The following is a 20,217-nucleotide window of genomic DNA, read 5'->3' as shown; positions in this document are numbered from 1 at the left end:
TTATTAAGGTTACAATTGATTTATTATTTATTTTTAATTATAATTTATTATGTTATTATAAAAAAAGTGCCATTTGAATAATTAATTTTAAAAAAGTGACATTTAGTATTAAGTTTCGAAAATAATGACACTTTGGTGTAAAAATTCTGATATTCACAGAGTCACAAACAAAATGAACAAATGAAAGTGAAACTGCTAAATTAGAAAATTCACAGAAATTATTGTAGGTGTTTTGCAATTAGTTAATATAAAATTTCTTTTCTCTGATTATAAAATATAATAATGCTAACGAATAGTAAAAAAAATCTCTATCAATAAAGAGATTAAACAAAGAAAAATTGTTGAAATATGTTTGGTTTGTATTTTAAAAAAAAAAATTGTAAGAAAGCAAAACAAAAAATAATATTTTTTTACTTTTTGATTTTTTTTAATTCACAAAATTCTAAAAATAAAAATACAATTATACTCTAACTTCTTTTTAAGAAGATCTACCACCAAAATAAAGATTTTTTATCTATAGTTGTTTCAAAAACACAAATACATAGATACAAAAATGTAAAGAAAATGTTCAATAAGCCAATAAGACTAATACAGAAAGGGGAAAAAATATCACGAGACAGAGAGAAAAAGAAAAGACATGATGATACTAATGAAATATAATGTCACAACAAAAATATTATCAATACATTAAAAATTAGCTATCAAATCTATTATCATGTATGTATATAAATATATATTATTTAATATATATTCTATATTCTATATTAATATCTAAACACTTATTGATGTCACAAATATATCCTATCTCATCCTAACTATCTGTGTTTGAAACTAAGCCAAACAGAACAAATTAAGGAAGTCTAGATTAATCTAGTAATATAAGTGAAAGCTAGTGCAATTAGAACATACCTGCATACTACTGGCAATTCTACTGGTTTAGGATTATCAGGAGCAAGATAACACACAAAAGTATCTCTCCAATTAAGTGCTGGTGAACTATATAAATCAAAATTACTGTTATAAATAAACGACCTATTCTGGTCACGTGTATAAAACTTTTTCTTCACTTCATCGTCTTGTTCGAAGAACCTTCTAACCCCATCTTTCATCTCCTCAAGAACACTCTCAGGGATGCCATGATTCACCACTTGAAAGAAACCCCATGTCTTACAAGCTTCCCTTATTCTTGAAACAACTCCTTCGCGTTTGCTTGGATCTTTGGTAACAACAACATCTTCAAGGTCTATAACTGGAATTGTATGTTCTGAGTTGCATACATTTGCGGCTTTGTCAGATTTCGTATTATCATGTTGGTGATGGAAGAGTGATGGAATCTTTGTAAGGCCTTTGTCAACAAGACCCTTGACGCCAGTTTTTGTTTCATCGAATGATTTGAGGTCGTTGAGTCTGTTAGAACTGAGCTTCACTGTTCCTACTGTAACTTCTTGATCAGTGTAAGAAACCTCCATGGATCTCCTTATTACTTATTAGTGTTTTCTTACTTTCTTTATAGAGTTTATCCTACAAAAGAAGCTAAGAGAAGAACAATTTTTATATTGTGTGGCGGGCCTCGCGGATAGAGGCTTTCAATTAAGAAAAAATATTTTATGGCCACATCCATGGTATGCAGACGGATATAGCGGCAAACCATTATTGACTTTTTAACACAAGTGACAAAAGTTCGATATTGAACCAAACCTAAACTCTTAAATTTAAGATGAAAACTCGTCCAACTACACGGCGGGGTTAGATTTTTTGCTCCACTTCATTTTTATCATATATAAAGAAATTATGGATTTAGTTTAGTGAGTAGTGCAAGTAGTTTAGGATAACTATTTCACTACAGAAAATTCTATGGTGCTGACTGGAAGAAAAATGGCATGCTATGAGAATCATACGTGTCTTGTTTAAAAAATGACTCATTTATTGTTCTTGTCACAACTTTATGAATTGATTTTCTGTTTCTCGTTTTCATATGTGAGGTTAAACGAAAATAATTATCAGGTTAATTAACTTGCTATCTGCACCGAACGCTCGAAAATTTTGGCCATTTTGTATGCATTATTAATGTATTACACCTTTGTGTAAGTTTTTGGTTTGGACTTTAATTTGGACTATTTTTTGTAGATTTCTATTTACTAAAAGTTTTAGTAATTGGATTCACAAATTTTATTTAGTTTTAATATTTTAACTTATCATAAGAATATTTATTTTTAGTTTAGAATAAATATTTAAAAATTAATAAATATATTTTTTGTATTATTATTATTATTATTATTGGAAAACGTCTCCTTTTTAATGGTTTTTTTTTTTCTCATTTTTTTCATCCAAGTATAAATACTAATAGGTTTTCTTGGTAGTTAATTGGATATCAAATTATGAAACTTAGCTTCTATTTACTTGGTAAATATATTAGTTCTATACCGTTTAATTTTCACAAGCTAACAAAATTTTGGAGATTATCCCATGTTAGTTAAAAATAAATAAATTAGAAAGAAAAGATGATTCGAATTGTTAAGTAAATTTTTGGAAGAGAAGTTGGTATCGAAGAAGACATATTTAGGGACATTGAGTAAGAGTTTGATTAGTTTAGCAAATCGAGGAGTTACTCAAATAAAGAAGATCGAAAGTTCTTGAAATCAAAGGTTATTCTGTAACTGTTACGTGATCAGGCAAAAGAATGAGAACGGTTACCCATGTTTTCGCACACGTGGGAGTTTCATTTCAAAATTGATCAGTTAAGAAAATGCTTATAAATAATAGAAAACTCGAAGTTACAATGGTTGGAACTTTGCTTCAGAAAACATTCAAACACACTCACATCCCTAGCGAATATCTGAGTCTGCGTTCGAGTCTCTTTTCTGTAGGGTTTCTTCTATGTTTTTATCTTTTCAATTTACAATTTTTGCAAAAACTTTACTTTTCGTGTTCAATTTATCTTTCAAGCAACTTAATTTTCCTGTCAAATTTACATTCCAGCATTTTTAATTTCCATGTTAAAAGTCCTTTGATTCAGTCGAAGGCATTTTATCGCTTTGTTTAAATCCAACGCAAACCATTTTGATTTCGGTCAATTTTACTTTCAAAATATTTATTTAACACCTTTTCTAGTCTTCCATTTTAAATTTTGTCTAATTCGAGGATCTTTGATGCACTTCTAGAAAACTGGCACTCGCAAAAAAGAGGAGTAGGTTTTGCTCCCAGCCATTAGAATCGAATCACCATCGATTTGCTAAAAATCGACAAAACAAATTGGTACGTCCATTGGACAGTTTTTAAATTAAAGTGGGTCAAATAATTTTGGTGTCACTTGGTGTATGCAATTAAGAAGTGCAAGGATTGTTTACATGGCTAATGAAGTGTCGAAAGTGTGTAACACCCTAATATTCAAATCCTTATGCTCGAGTCATAAGTCAATGATAATAAGGTGGTACGACTCTGATGGGGGATTTTTAATACATAATTATAAGTAAAATTGAAAGGAAGTATTAAACAAGAAGCCTAAAAAGAGTAAAAATAAAATCGTGAAGTCGTATCACTCACGCATCGACAACTCAAAGATAAAGCGTGAAGTCGAAGGCGATATACAGATAAAGGCATTAGGGAGAATAAGAGAAGGACAGTATAAGTATATAACATAATTAAATAGCCACTAGTCGCGACCCGCGAAGTTTAGCCGGCTAGGGTACAGTATAACAGTAGATGACAACAGTATCTCCTAACCTCTCCCAAAAAAACATAAAAACCTCTATAGGCAAGTTCAAAAGAGTTCAATACATAATATGAGCTTTTCAAAATAAAGGTGGAGAGATTCTAAGCAAAATATAAAGTAGAGAATATAAAGATCTTTGCCGTCTCTTAGATGAACCACAGTTCACTTGGACCTGTATTTGAAAAACAAGAGATATATACGGAATGAGAACCCCCGACCCATGGGTTCCTAATACGGTAAAAGTGCCAAATAAATACAACGCATTGTAATAAAAACTCACTAAGAATCCTAAACTTCCTCTTACCAAATATTCATCCTCTATTCTCGCTAATCCATAAATAGGCAACTGTCATAAGGGAATGCTAAATATGATTCATTTTTCTCGTACTTTCCAACGTTCTAACTCTCCGACAATTCACAATTAGAATTATAAACAAAACCATCCCCAGCTATTCTATCTTAGCAATTCTATATCATTACCTCATATCCTCTCCTGGAGCAAGTGAAATCATTTTACTGCGTCTACCCAGGGAGCTCAAATTATCTCATTTAATAATCATCATCATTATTCAATCACATCATCAACTCATCTCATCAAGAACAGCCCCAGCGTCAATCGACACCAGCATGAGGGACCTCTCAGTTGTACAAATACAAGCAATACAGGAAAATAATACACAATGAAGTACAAGTAGAACAAGTAGCACGTAATCAAGTAACATAGCATATACGATAGATATAGCAATCCAAAACAAATAGACAAATCTAAACAATTCAAACATATGCAAATGATGTATGCCTGCCTTATGGCTGAAGATATCATCTGTCAATTATCAAGCCAACCTGACGTGTCCGGTAGCTAACCCGGGAACAGTCTCTCTGTTGCGCTTTATTACCATTAGAGGGAATCCATGCCTTGTCACCATTAGAGGGTATCTGTGCCCTGTCACCATTAGAGGGTATCTGTGCCTATCACCATTAGAGGGTATCGGTGCCCTGTCACCCTTACAACCAGAGAGAAAATACAAGCAAACTCACATTCAACATTTTTCATCATTATTCATTTACAACATTCATTCATAATCACTCTTCATTATCACCAATTCTCAAACATTGACCCAGAGCAAGCGGGACGAACCACGACCCTTGCTACTACCCATGTATCACAAATACATTCATTCAAAACTCTATAATTAAACTCATTTATCATAATTCTCCTTCGCCATCTCATACTCGGAGCAAGTGGACAACGCCATTGCCTACTACCTGGGGTCACACGTCACATTCATTTTCAAACCATCATTTCTGCACTTCCTCAATCACAATTCATTACTCCAAGCATTTCTTTATCAACAAGTTATCATATTTCCTAGCCTCTTCTCATTACTAGGCATACTATACAAATTTAGGACTTAAAGGATGAAAATGGAGGATTAGAAGTTTGAAATTCAGCTTTTTTAAAAATTCAAAAATCAATTTTTGCTGAAAACGGGGTCACGCATGCGCGTCACCCACGCATACGCGTGGGAAGCGGAGAAAAGCAGGTGACGCGTAAGCGTCGCCCATGCCTACGCATGGGAAGTAGAGAGGTAGGATGACGCATGTGCGTCAGCCACGTGTACGCGTGGATGTGTTTTGTGCTCCTCGCACAAAACCGGCACGCTACCATCACAACTCTCTGGAATTTGTACCACGCAGCTGCATCAATACATCGACACGTATGCGTCGGCCAAGCGCACGCGTAAGAGAGTAAAAATCGTGAGTGACGCGTGCGCATCAGCCATGCGTGCGCGTTGGAGTATGATTTACCAAAAATTTTCTAAGTTCAAAAAGCTGCAGGATTTCATTTTCAAACTCCAAACTTCCGATGGGCATAACTTTTTTGTTTCAAATTATTTTCCACCCATTTTTCGAATGGTATATACATCTCGAATCCAATTTTATTTCTAAATAAGTTTGATACAAATCGGAGATTTGGAGACCAAGTTATGCTCTGTAAAAGTAGACCAAAATCACAACTTTCATAAAAACCAACCGAAAACTAAATTTTCAAGACAAACTAAGTTCAAACCTTTTCAAAACCAACCAAAACTTACCAAAATCAACCTCAAGCCCCTCAACTCATATCTTCAATATTCTCATTAAATTCACAATCCACCAACCCACCATTTTGACCAATCCCAATCAAATAACTCAATTTCAAACAAAATATCATATCATATATTTCATTCCACATCTCAAGTTCCAACAATACCAATTCTATCAACCCCTAATACATATAAATCCATATCATCATATACAACCCACATGCATTATCAACAAAGACATCAATTCCTCCCTCAAAACCAATAACCACATAATCCATACAATGCATTATAACCAAATAACAACAATCACAAGTCCATTGAATCTCATATGATATCACACAATACACACATCACTTACCTGCCTTACCTCTTTCTGGCCTCCGGCCCAAATTCATAATTTAAATGCCTATTCCACAAACTAATATTCATTATCCAATTCATCAAATTCTCAACAGACCAACATACAAATTTACGCAATTCCCAACCCAATCTTTAATACATATCAACTACACATATTGGTACCAACCACTTACATAATTCAAACTTAATCCTAGGGGCATCTAGCCTAGGAATTCTCATCACACCACACGGTACTTAAATGAAACTTGAACTGTACCTCTTGGAACCAAACCAATTGAGCCTCTTCTTTGGAAGTCTCCACCAACTTTAGCTCTAAGCCTCACCAAAGCTCCACAAGCAAAACCAACCTCCCAATTGTGCACCAAAATCAACCAATACTCTAATATAACCAATTTCACACTTACAATCAACCTAGGGTTCATGAAAATGATAAATCACAAGGGTTGGAGGGTTTCTTACCTTAACCCACTGAATTTTGTGATGAATATCACCCATGGCTCATACTAGAACACTCCTAAACAACCAAAATCATAAAATTACTCAACACCCATAACCAAACTCGAATTTAAGAGGAAAAACGAAATCTGGGCAGAAGACAGTGGAATACTCACCAAAAAACTTAGATAGAATTGTAGAGGATGAGAAGAGCAATGCGTGGTCGCAAACGGCTCGTCAATCAGAGTTTCGGAGAGAAAGTTATGGTAATTTAAAATTTGGAAATCTAGGTTTTCTTTCTCTCTTCTCTCTATCCGCCCCCTCTCTCATTTCCTAGGGGCTAGGGTAAATGAGCTGAAATGCTCATAACTAATATTTATATATGTTGGGTCTTGGGCCCACTTGGGCCCAGTTCACTTGTTTTAGTCTATTGGCCCAATTTTGGACCAAAACCTTTAAGATTAGAGTTTTAAATCGTATTTTAAATATTTCTAGCTTCCCAAGTTATAATTTCTCATTTTCTAACCTTATTCACTTATAATTAATTTATTCAGTTGCAGTACTGAATAGATCTCAGCCGGTGTTGCCGGTCAAATTTCTAGTGCGCATTTTTACGCAGAAAACTATTTTTCCGATTTAGAAAAATCCACTGAGTCCAATTATCATATTTAAATTATTGAATTCCGATTACTAAATTTTCTAACCATGTTCGCTCCTATTTAATTTATTATTTAATTAATTACGGTTTGACCGTGTTTTACATTCTACCCACCTAACAGGAATTTTCGCCCTCGAAAATTCGCTATCAAATATTCATATAAGCTCTCTCGTATTCAACTGAACTCCTACCATTCTTTTACCATTCTTCAACATAAATTTTAACACCCTATCCCGATTCCAGCTAAAGCTATATTTATCCGTTATACTCTTAGCTTCTTATATGCTTCTCTCAATAACTAACCAAATGTTATGTTCATCTCACCCTTCATAAAACTTCTAAGTTAAAACTATCGATTGATATCATAACTTAAGATTTCTAAACTCTTCAAGTTCTTTTCAGAATTCTAGCAGAACCTCCCCTATAAATTTGGGTTCGCCGTCCTTCACGGTTTTCCTAAAACCAATCTCAGTACAATATCAGCATTTCAATTTAATGTTTACCACATTCGTCTTTGAATCTAATCATTATACATTTCAATCTAAATCCAAGGTCATCATGATTAAGTCGTAATACTTATCCCTCAAACACGACGATTGGTACTCACTTATCACCTAAATCTAATTACACACCAATAATCATTTTCGTATCCACTCCGGAATCAGTCAAAGTTCACAGCCACAATCAATTCAAGTACCTGAGAATCATTACTCGCATTAACCCACTAGACCCTTCGAGTATTTCAAGCTTAAGACATTCTAGTCAACTTTACACCTCCTATACGTAACTATCCTGTGCTACTGCTTCTGCTGCGTCACTCTGATTGCTTTTTATTAAAGATCTACCTAATCGTTTATGATAGCCAAACCTTCTATTAAGATAACTTAGGGTCATCTAGAACAGATCATGATTTTTCATTCGACCATGTGTTATGAGTGAATACCAGTCTTCAGTATTGTCTAAAGTGGTAAAGAATTAAGTTATCAGTTTTCTTATTACCTCAGGTATGAACCCGAGGGGTAGGAATCATCCTCCTCGGTCCAGGAGAGCTTGGTATTGATGGCTTTGGCAGAACATGAGAGGATCCTTCCCCAACCACCTTGGCCGAGATGTTCTGGGCAGCTGTAGCCTTCCTCGCCTTTTTAAAGGCCCTCATGGAGTCATTATTTTTAACTATTTCTGAAAAATACAAACAAAACAAAGTTACAAAGCTAGAAGAAATAGAAAACAAGAAACAAGCAAGCCAAAAGAAGTCGACCACTACCCAGCTCGGCTCGGACAAGGGAAGGGTCTCCTAAAAATCTCTTTGTATCAAGATGAGGAGGTTGTCCCCAAATCCCCTCCAACAAAGTCACGAAAGCCTGCTCAATCTCATCAAGCATTTTCCACGTATATCTAGAAACTACAACTTTCTTTTGCCAACATAAGGGGAAGGCAGGTTCACCATTCGACTCTAAGAAAAATAGTCGAGCTCCCTCAACAGCTCGGACCTTGAAGAAGTAGTTCTTAAAATCCCTAAAAGACTCATCGTACATAGAAAATACTTTGTGTCCTTGGGCATACCTGAAAGAAACCCAAGAAGCTTTCTTTTTGGTAGTCCCAGGCTTGGTCAAAACGAAAAGATATAGAAAGAGAGTTTGAGAAGGTGTGACATCCAACTCTTGGCAAAGCAACTGAAAGATCTTGATGAAGCCCCAGGAGTTCGGATGGAGCTGGGATGGGGCCACATTACATGACCACAACAAGTTGGTCTCAAAAGAAATAAAAGGAAAAGTAATATTCAGCTAGCTGAAAAAATAGTCGTAGGCATAGAAGAAGGAACGTTCCCCTTGAATCAAAGATGGAAAGCAAACCCTTTCATCGGAGTCTGGCGCTACCAATTCATAATCTTTCTCCTGGTCTCTACGACTACAGATACAGTGACGTTTTCTAAGTTCCACAAGATACTCGGAATTAACTACTGAGACACACATCAGAACAAGAGAGTCCAGCCAATCAGACATACCCTCAGGAACCTTAGAAGACGTTTCAACAATATTTTTGCGAGAAGACATGGCCAACTTGTCCTACAGCAAGGAAAAGAAAATGGATTACTAATCAAAACAGCTCGGACAACATGACTCAGAGCAATACAAACAGTAAAAGGAAAACCCCAAGAGGCACACCAAGGTCCAGGGGCATCCTTTGGAGACAGGGACAGAGTAAGGACTCAGAAAAAGTATACAAGACTACACCCCAACAAAACTCTCAGCGAAGTAAAATAATCCCTTCCAACAAGCAACAACACGAGAAGAAAATCAAAGCAAAGTCATCAGAAAATTGTCGTCTCTTACAACTCTATCAGCAAAGAAAAACTATCAACAGGGCGTAAAGTCATCAAAGGAGCAACCTTTTTAACAAACAGCAGTTCATAAAAACCTCAAAAATCAAAAGAACGATTAGAAAGCAGCGACAACATGCAAAGCCCTAAAAGCATCAAACTACCGGGGAATTCACCCAAGAACATATATAAAGAAAACCAGAAAACACAAATCACAGTGACAACCAAGCATGGTAATATGAAAAGGTTCAAGCTTTCCAACATAAACTCAAGCAAAACCGCAACTTTGCCAAAGATAGAACAATGCAAGCACAAGGGAAGAACGACGAAAGAAGTAAAGAAATAGAAAGAAGAACCAACCTGAAAGAGGAGGAAGCGACGAGAAAGTTGAAGACGAAGGGATGGAAAATCCAGAATTTCCTTTCGAACAGAGGAAGCTCTTGTAACCACCAATGACGCCACGAAGAGAAGCGTGAAAAAAGGCTCAGGCAAAGACAGAAAAAAGGAAGAAGGGTGGAGTTACGGTGAGCAAAAGAGAAGTTGCAGTAAGCAAGGAGAAAGGAAATGGAAGCGAAAGGCTTTGTGAAAATTCAAAATGAGAAAAGGAAACGGCAAAGGGGGGAGTTAATGGGTTTTTAAAACCCTCGCACGTTCCCAAGAAAGTGCAAAACGCGCGCTACAAGGAGAAACGTTCCGCATTTAAAGCTACTTACATGAAGTTCCACAAACAGACCCAACAAAAAGAATGCTCGAGTCCGACTTCCCCAAAAGAGATCGAAAAAACTCGACTTCAAAAGAAAGACTGAGCTCGAGCAGGGGCACTGTTCATACCCTGGGTCGAGCTGTCTGACCTGGGATGTTTAACGACAAGTTGACCGACCTCTTCAGGTCAGGACCATCCGACCTTTTCTCAAAGAGCTCGGCCAAATTACCAGAAAAAGCCCAAATAGGGCCCAAACAGAGGAACACGACCCAAATCCAAAGGTAGTCCAAGCCTACAGAGATAAGGACGGTTCCCTTGAAGATAAGATGACCTCACTCAAAGATAAGATAAGATAAGATAAGATAACTATCTTATCTCCAAGAAGGTCACTCCGCACCATTATAAATACACTGGAGCACCCAGGTATAACTCATACTCTAATTCTACTAAAAACCTGCTTAATACCCTTGCTAACTTAAGCATTGGAGTCCCTTGCAGGTACCACCACCTTCCGGTGATGAAGGATCAGCATCACCAACAAATCGGACAAGTCGGACGTGGCGGCTCCGGCCACCACCCACAAGTCGGACACATCAGCGCCGACCAGCACAGAAGATTTCATCCGAGATCAACCTACAGTTTCAGGTAACCCTCGGAACACTATTGTTGGCAAAAGTAGAAGTTCAACATGCATATATCTAGAAAAGATGGAAACTATTACAAAAAAATTATAAAACTTGAGATGAAAAGAAATTCAAGGTGCCACTAGTTTTGCTAAATCGGAGCGTAGCTTTGCCCTTTTGTTGTCCAGAATTAAAAGTACTTCAATTTGTTTGAACTTGTCAGCTTGGACTTTCTCAAGTTGTTTTTCATATTCTCCCTGCCTGGTATCAATTGAAACAAGTTTTTGAATGAGGTTGTGTTGTTCTTGTTGGGCTGTTGCCAGAAGTTTGGCTATAGTAGCTCGATTTTGGCGTATTGTGGTAAGCTTTTCATTAATCTGAGCTAATTCTGCTTCAAGTCTTGCTTCTTCTTGGTCATAAAAAGCTTGAATAGAAATAGAATGGGAGATTCTCAAATCAAATTCCTCACGAGAAGTTTGGATTAGTTGAGCGGCTGCAAAATAATTTTCTATATTAGTTTTGATATTGGTTTCTTCAGTCTCAATTTCTTGCAGTTGAAATTGAGATGCAACGCTCTCATTGAGAAGTTGTTTGAATTCTTGAATTGAGGCAGAATTTGGTGTGTTAGTTGGGAGTTCAAAAGAAGAATTCAAAAGATCAGCCAAGAGTTGGTTAAGAATTGGATCATTAACCCATGTGGTAGGTTGATGATCCAAGAGTTTGATGAGTGATCGAAGCTGTTCTTGAGTGCCAGGATCTAATTCGAATGAAGACCTTAATGTAGCAGGTCTTGAGATTGCTGGTACAGGCACTGGTACTTTATTTTCTTGGATAACTTGATTTAAAACAGAAATCAAGTCGGCCAAGGTAGCACTTGTAGGGGTGGTAGAAGCACTCGATATTTCAGGTCTTGGTCCTGGAGGAGTCTGAAGATCAACTCGGAGTGAAGGACTAGGCAGTTTGGGAGGAGTTTCTAAGACCCTGGATCGAGAAGAATCTGAATTGGTGGTGTCAGCAATTCTAGAAGCAGAATCAGAGTCTGGGGCCACCTAGTTTTCTGCAGAGAATACAGTTTGATTGTTTGGTGAAATTGACTCAAGTATATGGGTATCTTCTAGAGAACACTGCAAGGGATTTGTTGTCGGATCAACCACCTGTGTCGTATGAAGGGGAGGTGGAAAAGCAGCTGGAATTGACTGAATGGGCCCTGTGAATTGAATCGAATCATGTGATGTGGAGTGCTCTGGGTTATTTTGTTGTTACAGAATCAGTTGATCAAGAGCCCCAGTGGATGAAATTGAATGGGCAACATTGGTAGGCTAGTATAAAAGGTACACAGTTATAAGTTCAAAATTTATTTTAGACCAAGTAAAATGTGTGTAAAGATAATTGTGTTACCTGAGGAAGTCTGGATTTTCGTACCAGCTGAGAACCAGGGTCAAAATCGGCTGCATCTTCCGATTGGGAGGAGGTAGCAAGAGTATCCTTATTGGTTGGTTCACTTTCATAAGTGCTTTCGCTTGATGATATCAGCAGTAACTGGTAAAAAAGTTCAGAATTAAGTGTGGTTAAGAAAATATAATTTGAAGAACATTTCAAGTTAAAAGGAAAAGTTATGAATAAAATAGTTACTTTTCGAGAGGTTCTGGTAGGAGTCCTTCTACTTTTGTGTGGTGGTAGTCGAGCAGTGTCAGCTTTTCTTTTGTGAGTTCTTTTTGGAGAACTCTCAGCGACAAGGACCGTTCGAACAGTAGTTTATTGAATTTTTTTTAAGATACGGGTGTACCTTGAATAATAAGTAGCCCACCATTCAAAAACAAGATTTGGTGATGTATGAACTGCGTTCATAGATCAAGAAGTTGAAGCGGTCTCTGCGTTGTTGATTTTTTAAGAGACAGGTGTTGAAATCTTCTTGAGATATTAGATCAATGTGGCAGAATGGATCAATGTGTCGAGGTTGTGGTGTTGGGATAGCTTGAGAAAACCCCAGTTGTCTGGCTGCTAAGTGAGGAGCATATAGGGTTATCTTGAACTTTTCTTTTTTGTGTTGTGGCAGCCCTATCGGGATTACCTGAACAGCCAGTAGGTTTATCCAATTTGGATTTGCAAGTTCTCTCTCCTCATTAGTGTTAGGAAAGAGTAAACAATCAAGTCAGTCAGGGCCGCAATTGCGACGCAGAAAGGGAGTGAAGTTGAGTTGATCATTGTCAAAATCTTTGCAAGAATGAAAAAGGGAGAAAACAGCCCAGAATCTGTCTTCATCTGATTGGGTGTTCAGAAAATTGGGTTTGTAATTAGACAATCGAAAACCTTCAATGTGTTGTTTGTCAGTACTGACACCTTCAGGTTTTGTCATAAAATTTTCAAAAATGGCATTAAGCCATAATTGAAGGAGCCACAGAGGACCTTCTGTACTGATTATTTTATTGTCTCGGGGGTCGCAAACAAATTGACTAAGCTATTCAAAAATGTGCCTTAGAAGAAGCTTGGCCAAGTTGAGAATTTTCCCTTCATGAAGAAGAGTAGCCAAGGGAAGGAAGAACTTTGACATTTGTATGCTTCGAGAGCAGAATAGGATTGCATTTAACCAATAAAACAAGAAGGCTATATGTTCACTATCTGTGATTTCTGTACCATCTTCATCCATGTTATGGGAAATGAAGTCGTTGTAAGAGTTGGTTAAGACAACATTATACTGGTGCTTAGATTGCATGTCAGGAGTACAATCTGGATAATTTATTGGGAGTCATGTAATGGCAGCTACATCGAGGAGAGACATTCCAATCATTCCGCAAGGGAGGTGGAAGTTATTGGTCGTCCTGTTCCAGAAACAAGTCACCGTCCTAATTATCCAAGGGTATGTTGAGAGTGAGAAATGAGAAAGCCTTAGTAGTTCCTGCATTCCTAGGGCTCCCCAGGTAGTACTTTTTGTGGGTTCGAGGCATTGGTACCAAGCAGTGAAATCGAATCCTCGAGGGTTGATTTTTGGATTATTTCTGAAGGATTTTTGGTTGATGAAATGAGAGATGTTAAAAGCCTGATTTATTAATAAATCTTTCCCTTCAGCGCTAAGAAAGAAAGAAAGTTTTTTGTTTGCTCTTTCAAGAGATTCAATTGGTCTGAGGAAACATTGTGTATCTACACCGATTGTAAGGGGATTAAGATTCTGGTATCATTAACTTGCAAATAGGGATCGTTAATGATTTCATCATTGACTTAATTGAGAATACGAAGGGCTGGTGGAGATGGCGGTGCTATTGTAGGACCTTTACCCTTGTCTTGAGTGGTGGCATGAGAAGAGGAACCAGCCATCGTTGAGTACAAGAAAAAGAGATTAAAGGTCGAGGATTTGGTGAAGTTCTTAATGTAAGGAAGATTCAAAGAATAATGAGTATTCGAAAGATTTGAATCAAAGGGGGAAATGATGAATTTAAAGTATTACGGTAGCCGTTATTATGAAAAGGATGCGAATAGAGGTAACTTCGTGAAGAAGATGAAGTGGTAGAGAGAGAAAAAGTGCAAGTTTTGGGAGACGTGTCGAGTGGGTCAGTATTAATGGGGAGTTTAAATGGCAATTATTACTGACTTGAGAACTGACGTTTTCAGTTTTGGATTAAGTGTTTTATCTTCTAATAATGTTATCGAAGGCAAACACATTAATCCAAGGGGGGCAATTTGTTGATCGAAAAATATTTTTCAATGAAATTAAGTTGATTCGGAATAAGTCAGGAACAACTTCTCGAGAAGATGTACTCGTGAGCGTGGAGTTGAAAGTAATGGGCGTCAATTGGATTTCGAGTGACTTATTTTGATGGGCTTAATCGAATAAGCTGTTCGAAATGGATAATCGAGTAAAGCATTCGAAAGGCAGGTCGAATGGTTACGGTAGTAAAACAGTTAAAGGCTTTTATCACATGAGAAAATTATGGGAACCGTCTACAATCAAGTGGCGGGGACAGTTACCAAGGAGAAAGCATTTGAAAGTTTAAATTTGTAATTAATTGTAATTAATTATAATTAATTGTCAGTTACTAAAAGTAGATTATAAATACTAGGAAGCCTTAGGAAATTAGGGTTGGAACTTTTACTCAGAAAAATACTCAAGCACACTTACATCCCAGTGAATTCTTGAGTCTGCAATCGAGTAACTTTTCTGTAGAGTTCCTTCTATCTTTTCATTCTTTCAATTTAATTTTCTGTAAACTTAATATTTCAAGTAAATTTACTTTTTCAAGTGTTCTTTATTTCTATTGTTCAATTTATCCTTCTGTATTTTAGTTTCACATGTTGATGAGCAGATATTTTATACGTTTTTTGGGGTTAATTTCATATAGATTTTAGTATGTTTTAGTTGGTTTTTAGTTTATTTTCATTAGTTTCTAGGCAAAATCCACATTTCTGGACTCTACTATGAGTTTGTGTATTTTTCTGTAATTTCAGGTATTTTCTAGCTGAAATTGAGGGAGCTGAGCAAAAATCTGATTCAGGCTGAAAAAGGACTGCTAATGCTGTTGGATTCTGACCTCTCTGCACTCAAAATGGATTTTCTGGAGCTACAGGACTCCAAATAGCGTGATTTCAATTGCTTTAGAAAGTAGACATCCAGGGATTTCCAGAAATATATAATAGTTCATACTTTGCTCAAGGATAGATGACGTAAACTGGCGTTCAACGCCAGCTCTCTGCCCAATTCTGGCGTCCAGCGCCAGAAACAAGTTGCAAGTTGGAGTTCAACGCCAGAAAAGGATCCAAAGCTGGCGTTGAACGCCCAAAACAGCCCCAAGCACGTGAGAAGCTTTAGTCTCAGTCCCAGCACACACCAAGTGGGCCCCAGAAGTGGATTTCTGCACTATCTGTTATAGTTTACTCATTTTCTGTAAACCTAGGTTACTAGTTTAGTATTTAAACAACTTTTAGAGATTTATTTTGCATCTCATGATATTTTTTAGATAAAAACTTTATACTCTTTGACGGCATGAGTCTCTAAACTCCATTGTTGGGGGTGAGGAGCTCTGCTGTGTCTCGATGAATTAATGCAAGTATTTCTGTTTTCCATTCAAACATGCGTGTTCCTATCTAAGATATCCATTCGTGCCTAACTATGGAGAAGGTGATGATCAATGACACTCATCACCTTCCTCAATCCATGAACGTGTGTCTGACAATCACTTTCGTTCTACATCAGATTGAATGAATATCTCTTAGATTCCCTAATCAGAATCTCCGTGGTATAAGCTAGATTGATGGCGGCATTCATGAGAATTCGAAAAGTCTAAACCTTGTCTGTGGTATTCCGAGTAGGATTCTGGGATTGGATGGCTGTGACGAACTTCAAACTCGCGAGTGCTGGGCGTAGTGACAGACGCAAAAGGATAGTAAATCCTATTCCGGTACGACTGAGAACCTGCAGATGATTAGCCGTGCGGTGACAGCGCACCTGGACCCTTTTCACTGGAAGGATAGATGGTAGCCATTGACAACGGTGATCCACCTACACACAGCTTGCCATAGGAGGACGTGCGTGCATGAATCAGAGGACAGAGGAAAGCAGAGATTCTGAAGACAAAGCATCTCCAAAACTCCAACATATTATCCATTACTGCATAACAAGTAACCTTTAATCCATGCTCTCTTGTTTATTCGCAACTCAACTGATAAATATAATTGACTTCCTGACTAAGAATTGCAAGATAACCATAGATTGCTTCAAACCAACAATCTCTGTGGGATTCAACCCTTACTCACGTAAGGTATTACTTGGACGACCCAGTGCACTTGCTGGTTAGTGGTACGAGTGTGAAAAGTGTGATTCACAATTCGTGCACCACATGTCAAAGTCCTTTGATCCAATCAAAGGCATTTTATTGCTTTCTTTTCAGTTACAATGCAAATTATTTTTTATTTGTAAACGATTTCTTTTTTGAAAATTTTATTTCTTTTTTATTACTTCCTCAATTTACAGAGTTTAATTTATCCTTATTCTTAAAACTTATTTAATGAAAGACACTTTGATACACTTTTAGAAGAATTGGTACCTGCAAAGAGGAGTAGGTTTCGCTCCCAGACTATTAAAAAATCGAACCACTATCGATTTGCTAAAAATCGACAAAACAAATATATATGAAAATTATAATACATATAGATATCTTTTATCAAATAGTTTATTTCTATTTAATTTATTTTAATTTTAATTATAAACTCACTCATTTTTAAATTAATTATATTTTTATTTAACAATAAAAGTAAAGTATCGTTTTTGTCCCCAACATTTTAGGTAAATCCTATTTGTGTCCATAACATTTAAATCGTCCTATTTGTATCCCTAACGTTTGTAAAAGTGATTCAATGTTATCCTGCAGTCAATTACACATCATGAGCGCTTTAGTTTAAGTTTTAAAAATCTCTTCTTGAGGTTAGAATACAAATGTCTGGGATTGAATCGATGATCTACTCCGAAAAATAGCTCATCAAATGTTGAAACTAATTCCTACAACATTTATATAATTCACTTTTCTAGGGACATAATTGAATCTAAACACAAATAGTGGATATAATATTAAAATTGAACACATCCAAGTGAGACCTAATTGAGAATGAATACATCCAAGTGAGAATAATTGAAAAATATAATCTGATTTGTTAGTATAATTGATAGTATGATAACATTGAATCACTTTTATAAAATAATAGTTATTTTAATATAAAAATAAAATAAAAATATTTGTAATCGAGTAAAAATAATAAAATACTTATTGAAAATGTTCCATATTGTTTTAGAATAGCTAGATATTCTTAAAATGTTAGTAAAAATACATATTTTAAATTTTAATTTTAAGTTTTTAACTATTTTTTATTTTTTATTTACATAGAACCGGATTAATCTGTCAGTAATTCACCAGTTGAGCTAGTAATCCAATGACTCAGTAATCTCATGGATTGGTGTTAAAACAATGTGGTTGATATCTATTACATTCCTATTTTCTTTGAAACTCTGGCCTTTAGCATCTTCCAACTTTATTCTAAGTCATTTTCTTATTCTAGGTAGATTTAAGGTCTAAGACATTTTCTTATTTTAGGTAGATTTAAGGTCCAATTTGAAAAAATAGCTTAATTAAGTTATTTTGAAAAAAATAAGTTAAATAATAAATGATTATATTAAAAGTAATTTATAAATTAAGTTATTTTATGTTTGAGATTTTAGTTTTAAAAGTGTTTATTTTATAAAAATGTGATAAAAAGTAGTAGTATTATGAAAAAAGTCTTTTTTTTTAACTTCACTATAAGCTCCTAAATAACTTCTTAAAAAATTGCAATTTGATTTTAAAAATTGCACCAAACATTAATACTACTACTTTTCATAAATCAAAAACTCAAAAAAATTACTTTTAAAACTTTCCAAATAGACCTTATTCTCATAGGAACCTAAAGGTAACTCTTTCTCTAAGACACGTTCAAACGTCTGACATCAATTCTAGCTTCTTGACTATAATTCTTTCTAAACTTTCTTTTTAGAGGAGTGCTACACATACAAGTCATTTTTGTTTATAAGTCTTACAAGTTGGGCCTAACACGCGCGTTACAGAAGCAGAAGAAGAAGAAGAAGAAGAAGAAGAAGAAGTTGGGCCTAACACGCGCATTACAGAAGAAGAAGAAGAAGCGTGAATATAAATGACTTGTATGATTTGTATGGAAAACCGTTCTCTCTTTGCCTTCGATCTCCTTCTGTTTTTTTCGATTTTCATGGTTTCTGAAATCAAGCTTTGAAATTGTTTTGAAGATGATGAAACTTCAGAAATACATCCGAACGATTACAAAAATACACTCAAACGATTATAGAAATACATCCAAATGATTACAGAAATACACCCAAACAGTTACAGAAATAAACCAAACGATTACAGAAATACACCAAAAGGATTACAGAAATACACTCAAAGGATTTAAGAAATACACCCAAAGGATTTAAGAAATATAGCCAATATAGGGAGAGACAGTATATTTCTTCTTGAAATCAATACACCCAAAGAATTATAGAAATACACTCAAAGGATTACAAAAATACACCCAAAGAATTTAAGAAATACACCCAAAATTCGTTGAAGTACACCTTATGCATAATTCAGAACTCTTTCTCTTTTTCCTCCTCATCTTCTGCTACTACTTCTTCTTCTTCAAAAACGATTTCAGAGCTTGATGTCAAAAAACAATGGAAACCGAGAATAACGAAGAAAGAAAACAAAGAGAAAAGCACGTAAATGAAGAAGAAGAACGTGTAGCAAGAAGAAGAAGAAGGAGAAAGAGAAGGCAAAAAACGTACCTTGAATAATGTTTCTTCATTTTTTCTGGTGATTTTGATGAAGGAGAAAGAGAAAACGAAAAGAAGAGAAGAAATTTCAATAAAAAAAGAGGGAGGAAGAGAAGAAAAAGAGACACAGAGAAAGAAGAAGAAGAAGAAGAGGCACAAAAAAAACGTGAAACGGCGTGTTTATAAATGACTTGTATGAAAAATCACTTGTATGTGGAGAATTACTCTTCTTTTTAACCATCAACCTTCTCAATACAATCTAACTCCATAACCTCTTTATTTCCTCACAACCTTATCAGAAATTTCAAGAAATGACTAAAATCATGAGTCATAACTTGTGGTTTAGAATCATAACTTTCTAAACCTAAAACATATTCATTTCAACTTGACTAAGTCCATTAACAACATCCCACGCAGCTTCAATTATGCATCAAATCTTATCAACTCCACTTCCCAAATACATTAGTTAGGATTCTTCAAGCTTTATTAGATAAAGATACATAAATGGTTATATAATTGATTTCTTTCCGGAAAGGTAGTTATACTGAAAAAAGAGCAAAAAGAATGGAGAAGGGGCTGGGGAAACAGGGCTTGTAATAACTATGCATGTGAATACCAAATGTTGCCATCAATGGCACAACACATATATATGGGTAGCATGCTTTTCTTTCTTATACCAAGTACATTCAAATATTGTAGCATCCAGATAACGATATAATAGCACTCAAAAGTATTATTGGCCAACAGCATGCAATTGTTGAAATCACAACTTCAAGTGAGAAATTGAGCAAGTCCTAAGGCCCTTCTGAAAACCATTTTTTATGTAATCTTTCAAAGAGGTGTCTCTGTATAATGGTGGAGTCTCTTCAGATAAGAGCTGCTTGATTGGACCATAAACTTTTGGTGTGGCCTCTGCTGGTTCAACTCTTGGTCTAAACAATGACGCCACTGAAATTCTTGGACCTATAGTATTTGCTAAAACTCTATGCTGAACACTAATGAACTTGTCATTGG

General features: G+C 35.8%; 2 protein-coding genes across 2 annotated transcripts in view; both read right to left on the bottom strand.

Annotated features, from left to right (window-relative positions):
* Positions 1–1,563, bottom strand: part of LOC107612748 (1-aminocyclopropane-1-carboxylate oxidase homolog 1) — a 4,240-nt gene extending 2,677 nt beyond the window's left edge. The window contains exon 1 of the mRNA XM_016314471.2: positions 910–1,563. Within this exon, the coding sequence (XP_016169957.1) occupies positions 910–1,469 (560 nt within the window). The 5' untranslated portion in view covers positions 1,470–1,563. The remainder of the gene's footprint in view (positions 1–909) is intronic.
* Positions 19,777–20,217, bottom strand: part of LOC107612750 (1-aminocyclopropane-1-carboxylate oxidase homolog 1) — a 3,072-nt gene continuing 2,631 nt past the window's right edge. Inside the window, exon 3 of the mRNA XM_021109412.1 lies at positions 19,777–20,217. Within this exon, the coding sequence (XP_020965071.1) occupies positions 19,967–20,217 (251 nt within the window). The 3' untranslated portion in view covers positions 19,777–19,966.

This window comes from Arachis ipaensis, chromosome B08 (assembly GCF_000816755.2).
Source record: "Arachis ipaensis cultivar K30076 chromosome B08, Araip1.1, whole genome shotgun sequence".
In the NCBI taxonomy this organism is placed as follows: Eukaryota; Viridiplantae; Streptophyta; class Magnoliopsida; order Fabales; family Fabaceae; genus Arachis; species Arachis ipaensis.
Note: the sequence above shows the minus strand (reverse complement) of the source record. Positions and strands in the feature narration are given on the sequence as shown.